The 19811-nt window shown below is 55.1% G+C and overlaps 1 protein-coding gene across 1 annotated transcript in view; it reads left to right on the top strand.

The window, feature by feature from the left end:
* RAB40B (RAB40B, member RAS oncogene family) overlaps positions 1–19024 on the top strand; it is a 44373-nt gene extending 25349 nt beyond the window's left edge. The window contains exons 2-6 of the mRNA XM_511769.9: positions 11437–11497; positions 15059–15119; positions 16457–16534; positions 17384–17606; positions 17963–19024. Coding sequence (XP_511769.3) covers positions 11437–11497; positions 15059–15119; positions 16457–16534; positions 17384–17606; positions 17963–18234 — 695 coding nt within the window. The 3' untranslated portion in view covers positions 18235–19024. The remainder of the gene's footprint in view (positions 1–11436; positions 11498–15058; positions 15120–16456; positions 16535–17383; positions 17607–17962) is intronic.
* The last annotated feature ends 787 nt before the right edge of the window (positions 19025–19811 follow it).

Raw genomic sequence — 19811 nt, 5'->3', positions numbered from 1 at the left:
AAAATTACAGTGATGAATTAGTAATAAATGCAGAGAAAACTGAACAAGTAAACAATGAGTAAACAACAAGTAAACAACAAGTAAACATGAGGCAATTTTTTTTTTTTTTTGAGACAAGAGTCTCACTCCATCACCCAGGCTGGAGTGCAGTGGCATGATCTCAGCTCACTGCAACCTCCGCCTGCTGGGTTCAAGCGATTCTCCTGCCTCAGCCTCCCAAGTATCTGGGACTACAGGCGCACACCACCATGCCTGGCTAGTTTTTGTATTTTTAGTAGAGATGAGGTTTCACCATGTTGGTCAGGCTGGTCTCAAACTCCTGACCTCAGATGATCCACCAGCCTTGACCTCCCAAAGTGCTGGGATTACAGGCATGAACCATCACGCCTGGTACAATGAGGCAATTTTTAACTCCAGTAGAAACAAAAATTCGTACATGAAGGAAAAATGAACATTGTATACCATATGGTGGTTCAGCTGTGGATGGCGTCTACCTGGTGTCATTTTCTGTTGCTGTAACAGAATACCACAAACTGGGTAATTTATAAAGAAAATAAATGCATTTCTTACAGTTCTGGAGGCTGGGAAGTCCAAGGTTGAGGGGCTGCATCTGGGGAGGGCCTCCTGCTGCGTTATAACCTGGCAGAGGGCATCGCGCAAGCCCGTCAGCTCAGGTGTCTTCCTCTCCTTGTAAGGCCACCAGTACCATCATCAGGGCCCCACCCTGCTGACCCTACCTAATCCTAATTACTTGGCAAAGGCCCCACCTCCAATCAACATACAAACTGGGGGTTTACGTTTCTAACGTGAAGTTTAGCGGACACATTCAAACCATAGCACCTGGTTATGACAGCGTAGAACTGAATATCCATCTAGCTTAAAAAGCAACAAAACTGTACAGGGAGCGTGTGAGTGTGTGTGTTAGAGTTACGGGGTGAGGTGTGTCAGTGGGTACAGGGAGCGTGTGAGTGTGTGTGTTAGAGTTACAGGGGTGAGGTGTGTCAGTGGGTACAGGGAGCATGTGAGTGTGTGTTAGAGTTACAGGGGTGAGGTGTGTCAGTGGGTACAGGGAGCGTGTGAGTGTGTGTGTTAGAGTTACAGGGGTGGGGTGTGTCAGTGAGTACAGGGAGCGTGTGAGTGTGTGTTAGAGTTACAGGGGTGGGGTTTGTCCGTGAGTACAGGGAGCATGTGAGTGTGTGTGTTAGAGTTACAGGGGTGGGGTGTGTCCGTGGGTACAGGGTGTGTGAGTGTGTGTGTGTTAGAGTTACAGGGGTGAGGTGTGTCAGTGAGTACAGGGAGCGTGTGAGTGTGTGTGTTAGAGTTACAGGGTGGGGTGTGTCAGTGAGTACAGGGAGCGTGTGAGTGTGTGTGTTAGAGTTACAGGGGTGGGGTGTGTCAGTGAGTATAGGGAGCGTGTGAGTGTGTGTGTTAGAGTTACAGGGGTGGGGTGTGTCAGTGAGTACAGGGTGTGTGAGAGTGTGTGTGTTAGAGTTACGGGGTGGGGTGTGTCAGTGAGTACAGGGAGCGTGTGAGTGTGTGTGTTAGAGTTACAGGGGTGGGGTGTGTCAGTGAGTACAGGGAGCGTGTGAGGGTGTGTGTTAGAGTTACAGGGGTGGGGTGTGTCAGTGAGTACAGGGTGTGTGAGAGTGTGTGTGTTAGAGTTACAGGGGTGGGGTGTGTCAGTGGGTACAGGGAGCGTGTGAGTGTGTGTGTTAGAGTTACAGGGGTGGGGTGTGTCAGTGAGTATAGGGAGCGTGTGAGTGTGTGTGTTAGAGTTACAGGGGTGGGGTGTGTCAGTGAGTACAGGGTGTGTAAGAGTGTGTGTGTTAGAGTTACGGGGTGGGGTGTGTCAGTGAGTACAGGGAGCGTGTGAGTGTGTGTGTTAGAGTTACAGGGGTGGGGTGTGTCAGTGAGTACAGGGAGCGTGTGAGGGTGTGTGTTAGTTACAGGGGTGGGGTGTGTCAGTGAGTACAGGGTGTGTGAGAGTGTGTGTGTTAGAGTTACAGGGTGGGGTGTGTCAGTAAGTACAGGGAGCATGTGAGTGTGTGTTAGAGTTACAGGGGTGGGGTGTGTCAGTGAGTACAGGGTGTGTGTGTGTGTTAGAGTTACAGGGGTGAGGTGTGTCAGTGGGTACAGGGAGCGTGAGTGTGTGTGTTTTAGAGTTACAGGGGTAGGGTGTGTCAGTGAGTACAGGGTGTGTGAGTGTGTGTGTGTTAGAGTTACAGGGGTGGGGTGTGTCAGTGAGTACAGGGAACGTGTGAGTGTGTGTTAGAGTTACAGGGGTGAGGTGTGTCAGTGAGTACAGGGAGCGTGTGAGTGTGTGTTAGAGTTACAGGGGTGGGGTGTGTCAGTGAGTACAGGGTGTGTGAGTGTGTGTGTTTTAGAGTTACAGGGGTGGGGTGTGTCAGTGAGTACAGGGTGTGTGAGTGTGTGTGTGTTAGAGTTACAGGGGTGGGGTGTGTCAGTGAGTACAGGGAGCGTGTGAGTGTGTGTTGGAGTTACAGGGGTGAGGTGTGTCAGTGAGTACAGGGAGCATGTGAGTGTGTGTGTTAGAGTTACAGGGGTGAGGTGTGTCAGTGAGTACAGAGAGCATGTGAGTGTGTGTTAGAGTTATGGGGTGAAGTGTGTCAGTGAGTACAGGATGTGTGTGACTGTGTGTTAGGGTTACAGGGTTGGGGTGTGTCAGTGAGTACAGGGAGCGTGTGAGTGTGTGTTAGAGTTACGGGGTGAAGTGTGTCAGTGAGTACAGGATGTGTGTGACTGTGTGTGTTAGGGTTACAGGGTTGGGGTGTGTCAGTGAGTACAGGGAGCATGTGTGTGTGTGTTAGAGTTACGGGGTGAGGTGTGTCAGTGAGTACAGGGAGCGTGTGAGTGTGTGTTAGAGTTACAGGGGTGGGGTGTGTCAGTGAGTACAGGATGTGTGTGACTGTGTGTGTTGGAGTTACAGGGGTGGGGTGTGTCAGTGAGTACAGGGTGTGTGTGACTGTGTGTGTTGGAGTTACGGGGGTGGGGTGTGTCAGTGGGTACAGGGTGTGTGACTGTGTGTGTTAGAGTTACAGGGGTGGGGTGTGTCAGTGAGTACAGGGAGCGTGTTACTGTGCATGTTAGTTATAGGGGTGGGGTGTGTCAGTGAGTACAGGATGTGTGTGACTGTGTGTGTTGGAGTTACAGGGGTGGGGTGTGTCAGTGAGTACAGGGTGTGTGTGACTGTGTGTGTTGGAGTTACGGGGGTGGGGTGTGTCAGTGGGTACAGGGTGTGTGACTGTGTGTGTTAGAGTTACAGGGGTGGGGTGTGTCAGTGAGTACAGGGAGCGTGTTACTGTGCATGTTAGTTATAGGGGTGGGGTGTGTCAGTGAGTACAGGGAGCGTGTTACTGTGCATGTTAGTTATAGGGGTGGGGTGTGTCAGTGAGTACAGGATGTGTGTGACTGTGTGTGTTGGAGTTACAGGGGTGGGGTGTGTCAGTGAGTACAGGGTGTGTGTGACTGTGTGTGTTGGAGTTACGGGGGTGGGGTGTGTCAGTGGGTACCGGGTGTGTGACTGTGTGTGTTAGAGTTACAGGGGTGGGGTGTGTCAGTGAGTACAGGGAGCGTGTTACTGTGCATGTTAGTTATAGGGGTGGGGTGTGTCAGTGAGTACAGGGAGCGTGTTACTGTGCATGTTAGTTATAGGGGTGGGGTGTGTCAGTGAGTACAGGATGTGTGTGACTGTGTGTGTTGGAGTTACAGGGGTGGGGTGTGTCAGTGAGTACAGGGTGTGTGTGACTGTGTGTGTTGGAGTTACGGGGGTGGGGTGTGTCAGTGGGTACCGGGTGTGTGACTGTGTGTGTTAGAGTTACAGGGGTGGGGTGTGTCAGTGAGTACAGGGAGCGTGTTACTGTGCATGTTAGTTATAGGGGTGGGGTGTGTCAGTGAGTACAGGATGTGTGTGACTGTGTGTGTTGGAGTTACAGGGGTGGGGTGTGTCAGTGAGTACAGGGTGTGTGTGACTGTGTGTGTTGGAGTTACGGGGGTGGGGTGTGTCAGTGGGTACCGGGTGTGTGACTGTGTGTGTTAGAGTTACAGGGGTGGGGTGTGTCAGTGAGTACAGGGAGCGTGTTACTGTGCATGTTAGTTATAGGGGTGGGGTGTGTCAGTGAGTACAGGATGTGTGTGACTGTGTGTGTTGGAGTTACAGGGGTGGGGTGTGTCAGTGAGTACAGGGTGTGTGACTGTGTGTGTTAGAGTTACAGGGGTGGGGTGTGTCAGTGAGTACAGGGAGCGTGTTACTGTGCATGTTAGTTATAGGGGTGGGGTGTGTCAGTGAGTACAGGATGTGTGTGACTGTGTGTGTTGGAGTTACAGGGGTGGGGTGTGTCAGTGAGTACAGGGTGTGTGTGACTGTGTGTGTTGGAGTTACGGGGGTGGGGTGTGTCAGTGAGTACAGGGAGCGTGTTACTGTGCATGTTAGTTACAGGGGTGGGGTGTGTCAGTGAGTACAGGGTGTGTGTGACTGTGTGTGTTGGAGTTACGGGGGTGGGGTGTGTCAGTGAGTACAGGGAGCGTGTTACTGTGCATGTTAGTTACAGGGGTGGGGTGTGTCAGTGAGTACAGGGTGTGTGTGACTGTGTGTGTTGGAGTTACGGGGGTGGGGTGTGTCAGTGAGTACAGGGAGCGTGTTACTGTGCATGTTAGTTACAGGGGTGGGGTGTGTCAGTGAGTACAGGGAGCGTGTTACTGTGCATGTTAGTTACAGGGGTGGGGTGTGTCAGTGAGTACAGGATGTGTGTGACTGTGTGTGTTGGAGTTACAGGGGTGGGGTGTGTCAGTGACCGAGAGCTACATTTTCACCTTCTGTAGTGGAAAGTCAGTGGATGCCTAAAACTGAAATGTCAGGAAGTAGGAATGTAAGTATGTTCTTCATCAATTTGGAGATGCATAGCAAAAGAAATTATTTTAAAGGATTAAAATGGGGAAGGGGAGACAGGCGTTCGGGTGGGCCAGGGTCCAACATCGTGGAGCGTGACAGCACTTCAGACTGTGAGCATCCATGACTCCATGAAAACAGAAACGAAAGATGGTTTTGAAATTCATAGGGCGCTTAAAAAGACCATCAGGAAGCCGGGCGCGGCACCTCACACCTGTAATCCCAGCATTTTGGGAGGCCAAGGCGTGCAGATTACAAGGTCAGGAGTTGGAGACCAGCCTGGCCAATATGGTAAAACCCAGTCTCTACTAAAAATACAAAAATGAGCCGGGCGTGGTGGTGGGTGCCTATAATCCCAGCTACTCAGGAGGCTGAGACAGGAGAATCCCTTGAACCCGGGAGGCGGAGGTTAGAGTGAGCTGAGATCGCGCCACTGCATTCCAGCCTGGGCGACAGAGTAAGACTCCGTCTCAAAAAAAAAAAAAAATCAGGAATTCTTTTACATTTATGAACACATTTTAAAGTTGTTTGGCCCTTGGCTGGGCGTGGTGGCTCATGCCTATAATCCTAGCACTTTGGGAGGCCGAGGCAGGTGGATTACCTGAGGTCAGGAGTTCGCGACCAACCTGGATAACATGGTGAAACCCGGTCTCTACTAAAAATACACAAATTAGCTGGGCTTGCTGGCGTGTGCCTGTAATTCCAGCTACACGGGAGGCTGAGGCACGAGAATTGCTTGAACCCAGTGGGCGGAGGTTGCAGTGAGCGAGATCACGTCACTGCACTCCAGGCTGGGTGAGAGAGTGAGACTCTGTCTCAAAAAAAAAAAAAAAAAAAAAAGATTGTTGGCCCTCAGGGACAGGACAAGAGGATACTTTCTAAGTCAGGGGACCCAGCCAAGCCCAGGCAGTGGATTAATCTCCAGAAGGACAAATATGAGCCTCTCAGCCTGTGGGGGTGAGTGTCCCTTCGTCTGGAGACAGACATATCAAAGCTGGAGTTATCTCTGCATTCGAAAATAGATTCCCAAGTGTATTCGTTCATTGCCTCGTGCCTGCCAAGGGAAAATAAATATTTCCAAAATTCTCTTTGAGGATTGCTATTATGGAGCAAATATGTATGTTCTTTTTTAATTTATTGTTTGTGTTTCACGCTCAGTGTGTTCATTGCTGACGGCTGCAGGACTTGGCACATGATGGTGCCTTCCCCAGAGCTTAGTAGGGTTTTAAAGGACTGTGAAGAGATTTTTGGTCGTCGCTCAAAGCGTAATTTCACAGGGCCTGAAGCTCCCGCGCTGGGGCTAGTAGAACTATCTAGTTGGAAGGCTCCAGAAAAGTGTTTTTGTCTCCTTTTAAGTTTTTTTTTAGAGACAGAGTCTCACTCTGTCACCCAGGCTGGAGTGCAGTGGCACGATCATAGTTGACTGCAGTCTCCAACTCCCGGGTTCAAGAGATCCTTCCACCTCAGCCTCCTGAGAAGCTGGGACGACAGGTGTGCACCACCATGATTGGCCAATTTTTTTATTTTTTATTTTTACTTTTTTGAGACGGAGTTTCGCTCTTGTTGCCCAGGCTGGAGTGAAATGGTGTGATCTCGGCTCACCACAACCTCCACCTCCCGGGTTCAAGCAATTCTCCTGTCTCAGCCTCCTGAGTAGCTGGGATTACAGGCACCTGCCACCACGCCCGGCTAATTTCGTATTTTTAGTAGAGACAAGGTTTCTCCATGTTGGTCAGGCTGCTCTCGAACTCCTGACCTCAGGTGATCCACCCCGCTCGGCCTCCCAAAGTGCTGGGATTACAGGCGTGAGCCACCGTGCCCAGGCCCTAATTTTTAAATTTTTTGTAGAGATGAGGTCTCACCATGTTGCCCAGGCTGGTTTCGAATTCCTGGGCTCAAGCGATCCTCTCACCTTAACCTCCCAAAGAACTGGGATTACAGGCGTGAGCCACCGTGCCTGGCTATTTTCCTTTCTGTGAAAGGACTATTTCCTTGATACTCACTTGGTCACCTGGGAAAACCGCAGCAGTGTGGTTTTGCTCTGAGAGCAATGGAGGCTACGCCGCGTGCCCCACAGTGGTGAGGTCAAGCTCCTGGTGCTAAGATGCTGATGGTAGCAGTGGCCCATCTAGAGTGGCTGCTGCCAAGATGCCGGCTGCAGCGGAGGCATGGCTGGGCCTCTCGATCCACGGATCAGGCAGCAGCTCCACCTTCCCTGCGTGCCGCGGCCCGCTGCCCTGGGGCAGCTCTAGACGCGGGCATCTCTGTGCTCTTGGAGGCCTGGGAAGGCCACCCCTGCCCCCTGCAGGCTTAGAAGTGCCTGCTCCAAATGCCTGGCCTCTCCTCACTCCCCGCGCCCGCTCCAGTCGTGGAGCACAGTTGGGGCTGAGCCCAGGTGCTACTGCAGACCATCCGGGTGGGTCCACACTTGGGGCAGCACTGACACGCCAGCCCCTGCCACCTCAGCCCCCTCGGGACTGGGCGCTGTTGAACATGGGAGGGAAGCTGAGGGAGGGCTGAGGGTGGCTCAGTGCTGGCCTGCAGGCGCCCCTTGGCATGAACAAGCTGGGTGCCATGAACAGCAGTGGGAGGCAGACAGACTTCTGGGTGGAAGGGGGCAGGTCCCTGGTGAAGCCACACCTTGAAGCTTCAAGGGGGCCTGGGGCCCGGGCTGCCAGTCCTGCGGACTGGAAGGAGGACTCAGTGCTTTTGTCAGAGGGGGCATGTGCATGCTGGTTGGGGTGGGCTGCCTGTGGACCAATCAGCGTGCACTTCCCCACCCTGAAGACCACAAAAACCCCAGACTCAGAGCAACGCGGACGTCGGGATGACCAGCTGCGGAGAGCTACCCTGTCTGCTGAGAGCTGAACACTTGTCAGGACGACCTGCCTGCAGAGAGAAGCCACCCACTGTGGGTCTCCCCTGAGCTGTTCTAACACTCAGTAAAGCTCCTCCTCGTCTCGCTCACCCTCCACTTGTCTGCGTACCTCATTCTTCCTGGATGCAGGACAATAATTCAGCAGCCACAGAGGTTTCCAGCCGGAAGAGCAACATCCCAAAGGCCCCATCAGTGCCCTGTCAGCGCCCATGCCAAGAAGAGAGAGACAGACGGTGCACTCAGCGTGCCCGCTGGGTTCGGTGGCAAACGTTTGGCCAGTTCAGGAAAGCCTCGTACTGGGTGGGTCAGAGGCCTGCTTGGCCGCTCTGTCTGAGCCTCATCACGGGGCAGGTGGCGTCTGCAAAGCGGGTGCTTCGGGCGTTCTCAGTGCTGCTGTATCTTTTGTCCTCTGAATCACTCTCCTCTGACGGGGGGAGTTTGCTCTGGTGTTGCTTGGTCTAATCTACCTGGTGGCGCAGTCTAATCTACCTGATGGGCAGTCTCTGTGGACAGAGTGTGGAGTTTAGCAGGAGACAGAGGAGGATGCGGGAAGCCTGGACTCCATGTCTCTGGGGCTCTGGTGGGGGCACCGCAGGAAGAGCCTCTGGAGTCCAGGAAGGGGGCAGGGCCCGGAGGAGGAAGCAGAGGGCAGGGGACAGGCTGGACACAGCAGCTGTGGGAGGGAGGGGTGCTCGGGATCTCATGGAAGGCGCTGCACAGGTGTGCTCAGATCAGGCAGGTGTGCCATGCACGTGCTCACGGCTGCATCAGTGGAAAGTGGAGGACAGAGGCCCAGAGCTGCTGCAACGCCCAGGCCTGCCTGAAGACGTGGGCGACCAGCTGTCCAAGCCGAGCGGGAGGCCACCGGTGGCACCGCCACTGCACACCTCGCTCTGCCCGACAGGAGACCAGGAACGCGGCACACTGCCTCCTGGGACGCAGGGGGGCTTGTGGCCAAGTCCAAGGGTTCTAGACCCTTCGAGGGGGCAGAAGCTGCTTGAGAACCGTGGCCTCCGCAGCCTAGCATTTTTAGAGGAGCCTGTTTCTGGGCACTCACTGGCTACATCGCGGGCTTCTCTGGAAGGAGAGCTGCAGAGGCCGTGTGCTCCACGACGGTCTCCAGGGCGAGGTCTGGTACGAGCCTCGGCGCTGCTTCTCCCCTCGGCCTCTCGGCGGCGCGCTTCCCTTTAGAATTCTGATTCCCTATTCAGCCATACTTGTCAAAGCACTCAACATCCGATCACAGCCGAGAGTGAGGCCAGGGCTTGTCTCTTGTAGGTTTAGTGCTTTGAGAGATACTCTCAAGTAAATCCTATACATGAAATAAATCAAGCAAATCCCACAAAGGCTGGTCATGTCTTGTTACTAAGCAGTTTGGGTTCCTGTGATTGTACGTGTCATCGTACCTGGTTTTAGGAAGGCAGTGCTCCTACCCGGCATTCTCCAGCCCCTTAACTCAAACCCTCTCTTTCCATGTTCTCAGTGACAGACCTGGTGCTCATCCGGAAGCGCTAGAAGTGAACACAGGAGATGTTTCCTAAAGAAGCAGAACACTGGTGTCTGGGGGGGATGGGGGCAGGGAAACATATTTTTCCCTTTAAAAATATTTATTGGCCGGGAGCAGCAGCTCATGCCTGTAATCCCAGCACTTTGGGAGGCCGAGACAAGTGGATCGCCTGAAGTCAGGAGTTCAAGACCAGCCTGACTGATATGATGAAACCCCATCTCTACTAAAAATACAAAAATTAGCCGGACGTGGCGGTGTATGCCTGTAATTCCAGCTACTCAGGAGGCTGAGGCAGGAGAATCACTTGAACTCAGGAGGCCGAGGTTGCAGTGAGCCAAGATTGCACCACTGCACTCCAGCCTGGGCAACAAGAGCGAAATTCCATCTCAAAAAAAAAAAATGTATTGTGGCCAGGCATGGTGGCTCATGCCTGTAATCCCAGCACTTTGGGAGGCTGAAGTGGGAGGATCACTTGAGTCCAGGAGGTTGACCAGCCTGGGCAACACAGCAATGCCCTGTCAATTAGCCAGGTGCGGTGGCAGGTGTGGTGGCAGGTGCGGTGGCAGGTGCGGTGGCAGGTGCGGTGGCAGGTGTGGTGGCAGGTGCTGTGGCAGGTGTGGTGGCAGGTGCGGTGGCAGGTGCGGTGGCAGGTGTGGTGGCAGGTGCAGTGGTGTGCCTGTGAGCCCAGGAGGTAGAGGCTGCAGTCAGCTGTGATTGTGCTACTGTACTAGAGCCTGGGCGAGGGGGAGACCCTGTCTCAAAAAAGATTTTTTTTAAGTGTAGTTTTTTTTTGTTTTGTTGTTTTGTTGTTGTTGTTGTTGTTTGTTTTGATACAGAGTCTCACTCTGTCGCCCAGGCTGGAGCACAGTGGCACAATCTCAGTTCACTGCAACCTCCGCCTCCCGGGTTCAAGCAATTCTCCTGCCTCAGCCTCCCTACTAGCTAGGATTCCAGGAGCCCGCCACCACACCCGGCTAATTTTTGAATTTTTAGTAGAGATGGGGTTTCATCATATTGGTCAGGCTGGTCTTGAATTCCTGACCTCAAGTGATCCACCCGCCTCAGCCTCCCAAAGTGCTGGGATGACAGGCGTCAGCCACCGCATCCAGCCCTTAATTGTAGCTTTTTATTTTAGAAGAAGTGTTCCAGCATGGTGGCTTATGCCTGTAATGCCAGCACTTTGGGAGGCTGAGCCGGGCAGATTGTGTGAACTTAGGCGTTTGAGACCAGCCTGGGAAACATAGCGAAACCCCGTCTCTACAAAAAAATACAAAAATTATCTGGCCCTAGTGGCACACGCCCATAGTCCCGGCTACTCAGGGGACTGAGGTGGGAGGATCACTTGAGCCTGGGCTGTGGAGGCTGCAGTGAGCTGTGATCGTGCCACTGCACTCCAGCCAGGGCGGCAGAGAGAAACCCTGTCTCAAAAAAAAAAAAAGAAGAAGAAAGGCATTCTCGGTTTTTTTTGTTTGTTTGTTTGTTTGTTTTTAACTTGAAAAAATAGAAATGTGGAAAGAAGGTTCCAGCCTACCTGTAATCTGCGCCCCAGAGGTGGCTGGGACGGGTGTGCAGTCCCGTGTCCCTGCACATGCGTGGTTCACATGCACATGTACACAGCTGAGAGCGGGCATCCCACGCAGCGTCACGTCTGTCTTTACTGTACTTTCCTAGGGTGATACTGGGGGACGCAGTCTCAGTGTCTGCAGAGCCGCTGCCTTAGCCCCGTTCCCTTGGAAACAGAGCTGAGTGGGAGCTCTCAGGCCTGCAGGCTTGGGGAGGAGTTGGGGAGGGAAGGACCAGCCCAGACGGGGGCACACCCAGCGGCCACAGCCCCGCGGCAAACCCACCGGCCTCCAGGTCACATGTAGGCCCTGCAGTGCCTGTCGGGGAGCCCCCTGGGCCAGGGTGATGCGAGCCTGACCCCCACAGAGGCCAAGGCGGCTGAGGACAGGAGGGGCCCGGGTGCGGGAGGGCGCAGGCAGGGCCCCTGTGAGCTTGGGCAGACACAGGGAGGGGGTCCCATCCGCCTGCCTTGTAAACCTGGAAGTTGCACTGATGAGAAACCCTTTTCTTCCCTGAACGTGAGACTTCCAGCGTCCTGTTAGCTGTAGCCTCAGGCCTAAGCTGTCTCTAACCCTTCCGCAGGCATCGACTACAAGACGACCACCATCCTGCTGGACGGGCGGCGGGTGAAGCTGCAGCTCTGGTGAGTCTGGAGGAGGTGCGAGCATCCCGCACCCCCAGGGAGTAACCCCTCTGGCTGGCATAGCACCCCCTGTCAGCACAGCGCCCTGGGGAGCACCCCCAGCCCCACCACCGTCGGCACAGCGCCCCCGGGAACACCCTCCCCCCACCACCGTCGGCACAGCGCCCCCGGGAGCACCCTCCCCCCACCACTGTCGGCACAGCACCCCAGGGAGCACCCTCCCCCCACCACCATCGGCCCAGCACCCCGGGGAGCACCCTTCCCCCACCACCATCGGCACAGAGCCCCCGGGAACACCCTCCCACCACCACCGTCGGCACAGCACCCCAGGGAGCACCCTCCCCCCACCACCGTCGGCCCAGCACCCCGGGGAGCACCCTTCCCCCACCACCATCGGCACAGCGCCCCCGGGAGCACCCTCCCCCCACCACCGTCGGCATAGCACCCCAGGGAGCACCCTCACCCCACCACCGTCGGCACAGCGCCCCCGGGAACACCCTCCCACCACCACCGTCGGCACAGCACCCTGGGGAGCACCCTTCCCTCACCACCATCGGCACAGCACCCCAGGGAGCACCCTTCCCCCACCACCGTCGGCACAGCGCCCCCGGGGAACACCCTCCCACCACCACCGTCGGCACAGCGCCCCGGGGAGCACCCCCAGCCCCAGCTGCACCAGGGCTTCTCTGAAGGAGGTGGTGGTCCGGTTGTCTGGGCCCCCATCATCCAGAGTAGGGGACCCCAGAACGGACATAGCGCTGTGGCTGGGAATCGGCTTTTGGGGTCAGAACCTGTGGCCTGGTGTCTGTGGGAAGATGCCAAGAGGGGACCAATGCAGCGTGGTTGAGGCAGCCTGGGGCTCCTGGGTCCCCCACGCCTGGCTCAGTGATGCCACTGAGCACCCGGCAGGGAGCTCGGAGCATCCTGGTGCCAGCGGGGCTGTGGTCGGACCTGCGGGTGGAGGACCCAGACGTGGGGAGGTGAGGACTTGCTGGCCAGCCTGGGGCTGCTGGCTCTGCTCTCTCAGCTGTGAGAACCCCAGCTCCTCACCTTGGGGCAAGCCCGGGGCACCTCTCCCTCCCCCAGCACCCCCACCTTGGGGCCAGCTTGGAACACCTCTCCCTCCACCAGCTCTTGGCTTGGGATGGGGGGGCTCCTGCGGTTCCAGCTCTGGGGCGGTGGGGATGGGGGGCTCCTGCGGTGCCTCATCCTGGGGCTGCCTCCCTCTTGGGCGTCCTTCCTGCACTGCTGCCACTCCTGGGTGACCCTCGCCCGAGCCTCCTGGCCCTTCCTGCCTGCTGGGCCACCCCCGAGCCACGTGTGCCTCCAGCAGCTGGGACCCCCTTCTCTTACCTGTCCCCTTCCTACGCCTGCCCCGTCTAGTAGTGGCCAGTCCTGGGGAGCCTGTCTCCACAGTGTCCCCGAGCGCCCCGACCCTTCCTGCTGCACAGCTTCAGGCCTCCCGCCCCGTCTGCTCTCAGGTCCCCACTCCCCCGGGGCCATGCCCTCACTGGGCTGGCGTTGGGGTTGCCGTCAGCCCCTGTCCTGCTCCCCACCCTCCGCCAGCTGGGCCTTTGCTGCCTCCTCCTGGCCCTGAGCCCTGCAGGTCCAGGACCTTGTTCTCAAGTCTCTCCCTCCCTCCCCGAGACCACTCCTTCCTGAGGGGCCAAGGCCACCCAAAGGCCGCACTCAGCCCCACGCCTGCCCCTGAGCTCAGTGCCTTCCTAAAGATCTGCTTGCATCAGGGCTGGCGCGTGCCCTCTCCCAGCTCCACCCCGGGTCTGGCTGCTCACCTTAGCGAACGCCTCCCTGACCCCGGCTGCCCAGTGGGCCGAACGGTCACCCTCACACTTTTCTCCCTCTCACCTCAGGAGTGAGGTCCCAGGGGGCTTCTGCCAAGCTCAGAATCACCCCAGGCCCCAGCAGGACCCTGAGGCTGCTCTCATGTGGTGCCAGTGCCAGCTCTGTCCACACTGTCGTCTGAGCAAGGTCACACTCCCACCGTGGACCCCGGAGTGTGGACCCCAGAGTGTGGTCCTTCCTGGTGCCCACAACTGGGTCTTCTGCCTGCCCCCACCTGCCCTCACCTCCCTCCCCACACCCACTGGGGCTGGGGTTGGGCTCTGCTCTGCTCCTTCAGGGTGGCAGCGGCCCAGGAGGCCGGCACGTTGTCCCAGCTGAGGAGGGAGTGCTCCCACTTCACGATGGGGCACTCTGACAGCACGTGCTGGCCCTTCGGCCTCCCTGCGAAGCTGGCAGATTGACCTGGCCCGCTGCCTCCTCGACCATAGCTTTTGGGCAGCTCCCGCTGTGTGCAAAGCCTGAGCACCTGAGGTCCTGCTGAGGCTTGAATTCTAGATCAATTTGCTTCTCAGGAAATGAGGCACTCACTCCTAGGCTTTGGCAATGGCCAGTGTCGCTGGTCCCCTCTGGAGCCCCAGGCCCTTCTCTCTGGTGCTGAGGGTGGTCACCGACCACAGGTGCATGTAACACAAACAGCAAAACCATGCCGCGTCCCACCGCTCATCCGTGAGGCTGTGTCTCGTGTGCGGGGCCAGCCCCTGGCCCACTGGGGAACCTCCCACTGATGTAGGTGTGGTCGTTGCATGTGCAGACTCCGGGAAACAGCGCTGGCTGTCCCAGGACCGCCTCCTCTGGGAACTGATCCCTGGGGAGCACCCTTTCCACCCTCATTTGTTTCTTCCTTTTTTTTTTTTTTTCTGAGACAGAGTCTCACTCTGTCTCCCAGGCTGGAGTGCAGTGGCACGATATCAGCTCACTGCAACCTCCGCCTGCCGGGCTCAAACAATTTTCCTGCCTCAGCCTTCCGAGTAGCTGGGACTACAGGAGCACACCACCATGTCCAGCTAATTTTTGTATTTTTAGTAGAGACGGGGTTTCACTATGTTGGCCAGGCTGGTCTCCAACTCCTGACCTCGGGTGATCCGCCTGCCTCGGTCTCCCAAAGCGCTGGGATTATCGGTGTGAGCCGCCAAGCCCGGCCTTTCATTTGTTTCTTGGAGCTCCGTTCTGGTCTTTGTGGGTCCCAGTACCTGCTGCGTGTGCCGTCATCTGAGAACTCAAGCCCTGCTTGCAGCTCACGCCAGGCAGTTCCCTGTATCCGTCCCCTCTTAGGGGCACACTGGAAGGGCTGACTCCATGTGAGCTCTTACAGTTGAACTGGAAGAGCAGGGATCCCACCGGCCTCTCTCCCCTGGTGTAGACCCACACTCCTTACTGCATAGATTTATCTTCAGATTCAACAAGTTTTTTTAAGCCTACATTGAATGTATTTAAATATCTGAGAATTATGTTAAAACCGTCACTATTTTTTCTAGTTTGACTTTTTAAATGACAGAGAAGAGCATGAGCCTGGGAGGACATCCCAACACCCGGATCCCGTCGGGGACATGGGACAGTTTTGTTGGGGTCTCACGCTGGCGGCGTGGTGGCTGCTGACTGGCGGGTGTGTGGTGCACTTGCTGTGGCTCTGAAGTTCCAGAACCTGTTGTCAGGAAGAAGCACTGGTTTATTCTTAATGGTCTCCAACATCTTTTCCAGGGATACTTCAGGCCAGGGAAGATTTTGTACCATATTCCGCTCCTACTCCCGGGGCGCACAGGTAACACAGCATCCCCCGAGCTGGGAGATCAAACCAACTTTGAATAATAACATTTACAATGCTTAACTTACCATCCTTTAATGGATGATTGGAGGACAAGGCGGTTAAGCTTACATATAAATTGGTGCTGAGAGTCTAAAAACGTGCTGTAGAGTGGTTGGTTGTTTGAAAGACTTCATCAGTATTACGGATGTAAGCGTGCATTTACGGGACTGTGTGTGCATTTACACGTGTGTGCAGGTACGTGCACTGTGTATGCATGCATCTGTGCATAAGTGCCTGTGCATGTGTGTGTGTGTACATGTGTGTGCAGGTACGTGCACTGTGCATGCGTCTGCATGAGTTCCTGTGCATGTGTGTGTGCACGTGTGTGCACGTGTGTGCAGGTATATGCAGTGTATGTGTGCATCTGGGCATCAGTGCCTGTGCGTGTGTGTGTGTACACGTGTGTGTAGGTACGTGCACTGTGTATGCATCTGTGCATGAGTGCCTGCATGTGCATGTATGTGTACACGTGTGCAGGTACTTGCACTGTGTATGCATGCATCTGCATGAGTGCCTGTGCGTGTGTTTACACGTGTGTGAAGGTACATGCCCTGTGTATGCGTGCATCTGTGCATGAGTGCCTGTGCGTGTGTGTGTGTACACGTGCGTGCAGGTACGTGCCCTGTGTATGAGTCTGTGCATGAGTGCCTGCTTGTGTGTGTAATGTGTACGTGTGTGCTTGCCTGTTTATGTGCATGCATGTGCACACATGAACTGCGTGTGTGCACTGTTTGTGCATCTGTGCATGAGTGCCTATGTGTATGTGTATGCAACATGTGTGCAGGTATGCACTGTGTGCGTCTGTGCATGAGTACACGTGTGTACACGTGTGCGGGTATGTGCACTGTCTGTGCATGAGTGCCTGCGTGTGTGTATGCAACATGTGTGCAGGTACGTGCACTGTGTGTGCGTGCATCTGTGCACGAGTGCCTGTGTGTGGGTGAGCTCTATGTGTATGTGCACGTGTATGCGTGCAATCCATCCAGATGAGTGGGCCACACTCCTCGAGAGGTGGCGATTACTGCGGTGCCCCTGCATCCTGTGTTCCTGGAGTGGCTCGTGGGTGTGAGTTCTAGTCCCCAGCTCACCGTGACATTTGAGGGTTTATCACTGAGCTTATGAAATATCACTGAAAATGATCATAAAACTGCTACATTCAGTTGATAAATCAAAATTATGTACTTTGTGTTAAAATAAGGAAAGGGGTTATTTAGTTGTATGTCTTTGCGTGCATGGCCACAGCTGTGCCTGCATCTGTGTTCTGCGTGCTGAGCCTGTGACCTCTCCCCCAGGGTGTGATCCTGGTCTATGACATTGCGAACCGCTGGTCTTTCGACGGCATTGATCGATGGATTAAGGAGATCGATGAGGTATGTTGTAGAAATGCCACTGCCCAAGTTCCCTGTGGGCTTGGGAGGACGTCAGGCCAGGAATTAGGGCCGGGCCCTCCAGGGCTCATGGGTACCCATGGATCACAGGCCAGGGCACTGGATGGGGCTCCAGCAGGAAGGAGGGTGCCTCACCTCGGCACAGCACTGGATAGGGCTGGGCTCATGAGTGTAGCTACAATCACCAAAGCTCAGGAAGCTGGTCCAGACGAGACGAGCGTCCACGGCGTACCTCGGCTATGCGTGGGGCCAGGTTTGGCCTGCTTCACTCCCTGCTGTGGTCGGGCTGGGCTGACCAGCAGTGACCGGCGCTTGTGCCTGCTGGCACGCAGACCAGCCCGCCTGGCAATGGTGACATGGCATGGTCACCACTAAGCCCACTGTATGAGTGTCCCAGGGCTGCTAGAACCGACGACCACACCCTGGGCGTCCCGAACAACAGAAATGCATTCTCTCACGGTTCTCAAAACCAAGGTGTCGGCAGGGCCGCTTCCCTACAGCCACCTCTCCCAGCTCTCGGCGGTGCCAGCAACCCTGGGCCCTCCCTGGCTTGTGGCTGCACCGCTCCAGCCTCTGCCTTCGCCTCCTCCGAGTGTCTGTGTCTTCTCTTCTCCCAAGGACACCAGTCATTAGATGAGGGCCCTAATTCAGTGCGGCCGCACCGTAACTATTTACGTCTGCAAAGACGGTCTTTCCAAACGAGCTCTCATGCTGAGGTTCTGGGTGGACATGAACTCGTAGGGGGTTCCTCGACCCAGAGCACCCACACTACGACGACAACAAAATCTCACTCAAGTAACCCATGCTCCTCGCCTTTCTCCTGCCCGCTAGCATGCCCCCGGAGTCCCCAAGATCCTGGTGGGGAACCGCCTGCACCTGGCGTTCAAGCGGCAGGTGCCCACGGAGCAGGCCCAGGCCTACGCCGAGCGCCTGGGCGTGACCTTCTTTGAGGTCAGCCCTCTGTGCAATTTCAACATCACAGAGTCGTTCACGGAGCTGGCCAGGATCGTGCTGCTGCGGCATGGGATGGACCGGCTCTGGCGGCCGAGCAAGGGTAGGCCCAGGGGCTATTCCAGGGGCCACCTCTGCCCTCCAGATGCCGAGGTGGTTCAGCGGCCCCCTGGATAAGTGTCTGCCTCCCGGGACCCGTCTCAAGGCCACTGTGTCCGTTCTCAGAGCAAGGCATTTGAGAGAAGTAATGACTACAGCTTTGTCAGAAAGCTCATGACGGAGCTCCTGGGATCTGTACGTGGGCAGAGGGGACGTCGCGGCAGGGCTTGCTGCATGTACAAGCCAGGGCCACGGGTGTCCGAGCCTTGGGAAGGCGGGAGAACAGGTGTGGGCGCCACCCCTCATTCCCAGCCCAGGTGGGGACATCCACTAAGCACGGTTTATCTTTTCTCTCCCAAGTGCTGAGCTTGCAAGACCTCTGCTGCCGGGCGGTCGTGTCCTGCACGCCGGTGCACCTGGTGGACAAGCTCCCGCTCCCCATTGCCTTAAGAAGCCACCTCAAGTCCTTCTCGATGGCCAACGGCCTGAATGCCAGGATGATGCACGGCGGTTCCTACTCCCTCACCACCAGCTCCACCCACAAAAGGAGCAGCCTCCGCAAAGTGAAGCTCGTCCGCCCCCCCCAGAGCCCCCCCAAAAACTGCACCAGAAACAGCTGCAAAATTTCTTAAGGAAGGCACTGAAAGAAACACGGCGGAATCTCTCCAGGAGAAGCTCGGCGTTACCCCTGGCAGCTGGCGGATGCATCTCAGATCCCGGTTCCTCTCGGCGAATGCTGCTTGCGAATGTGTGCGACGCCTTCCGTGTGATGGAAACACACTACACCGTCGGACTTCGAATTTCTACGTGGATGTGCATGAAGCTCTTGTTTTCGATGTGTGTTTGTAAAGGGAAAATTAGTACTCTGCTCGACTCTTGGTAACATGAAATTCTGAATGTTACTTTATCATGATTGCACTGCAACTTTTTCCTTAAAAGAACTGCTTTTGTAAGAACGGTGATACTGGAGTGATTAGTATAAATTCAATGAAATTTGAGAAGCAATGGCAGCGGGATAATTTACTGTCACTGATATTACGAGAGGGGTCTTTTTGTAAACCTCCTTTTCAATGTCAAAGCACCAATTTATAAAACGCTGCAGATGTAGAGGTTATGTGCAACTGATCTGTCCAGTTTGTGTATGAAATGGATTTGATAAAGTTTTTGCTAGTTATTTACTACATTTTGGGATTAATAAGTGATTTATATGCATATTTTTCTGTAAATCTACAGTTTTTTGTACAAGATATTCTACAAGTTATGAAGCTAAGGGAAGAAAATGCCAAAGATACCTCTAGTTATGTTGAACACAGCCAGCGCAGTTTCGACAGGTCAAGGAAGAGCTGTTTCAGTAAAGAATGAAGTGAAAACACTTACTTAGGAAAATGTTTCTCAACAATAAAATGTATAGTTGTTTCTCTCTTGGTAGAGTTGGTGGCCGGTTCTTTCGAATTTTGTATTTATTTATTTATTTTTGAGACAGAGTTTCGCTCTTGTTGCCCAGGATGCAGTACAATGGCACGATCTGGGCTCACCACAACCTCTGCCTCCCGGGTTCAAGCGATTCTCCTGCCTCAGCCTCCCGAGTAGCTGGGATTACAGAGGTGCACCACCACGCCCGGCTTATTTTTGTATTTTTAGTAGAGATGGGGTTTCACCATGTTGGTCAGGCTGGTGTTGAACTCCTAACCTCAGGTGATCCACCCACCTCGGCCTCCCAAAGTGCTGGGATTACAGGCATGAGCCACTGCGCCCGGCCAGATTTTGTGTATTTCTTATAGCCCTTTACTTCACTGTGCCACTGCCTGGTGTAGAAATCACATATCGGAGCTAATACACGACACTGGCAACAAGGCTGAATCCTTGAACTGTTGTCGCCTGTTGAGAAAGGATTCCTTTTCCGGAACAGAAGTGCAGAGGAGGAGAGAGCGGAGAGTTAAAAGCTGGCACCCAGGCATGTGCCTGTCTGAGAAATCAGAGCCGTGCTCCTGAGCCTCGGTGAGGAGCTCCGAGGGGCTGTCAGGAATTCCCCATGAAGATGTAGCCCCTGACCCCGACTGCCTCAGAGCAGGGCTGACCGCAAAGACCTCCAGGGCCGCTCTCTTCCCTGGTCACGCTGTTGAACGTTTCTCTGTGGCTGGGGGTTGCAAATGAGGGACTAAACCAAAAAAACGAAGCGAGAAAATACCCAGATGTTCCTAGTTCCTGC

Source organism: Pan troglodytes, chromosome 19 (assembly GCF_028858775.2).
Source record: "Pan troglodytes isolate AG18354 chromosome 19, NHGRI_mPanTro3-v2.0_pri, whole genome shotgun sequence".
NCBI lineage: Eukaryota > Metazoa > Chordata > Mammalia > Primates > Hominidae > Pan > Pan troglodytes.
Note: the sequence above shows the minus strand (reverse complement) of the source record. Positions and strands in the feature narration are given on the sequence as shown.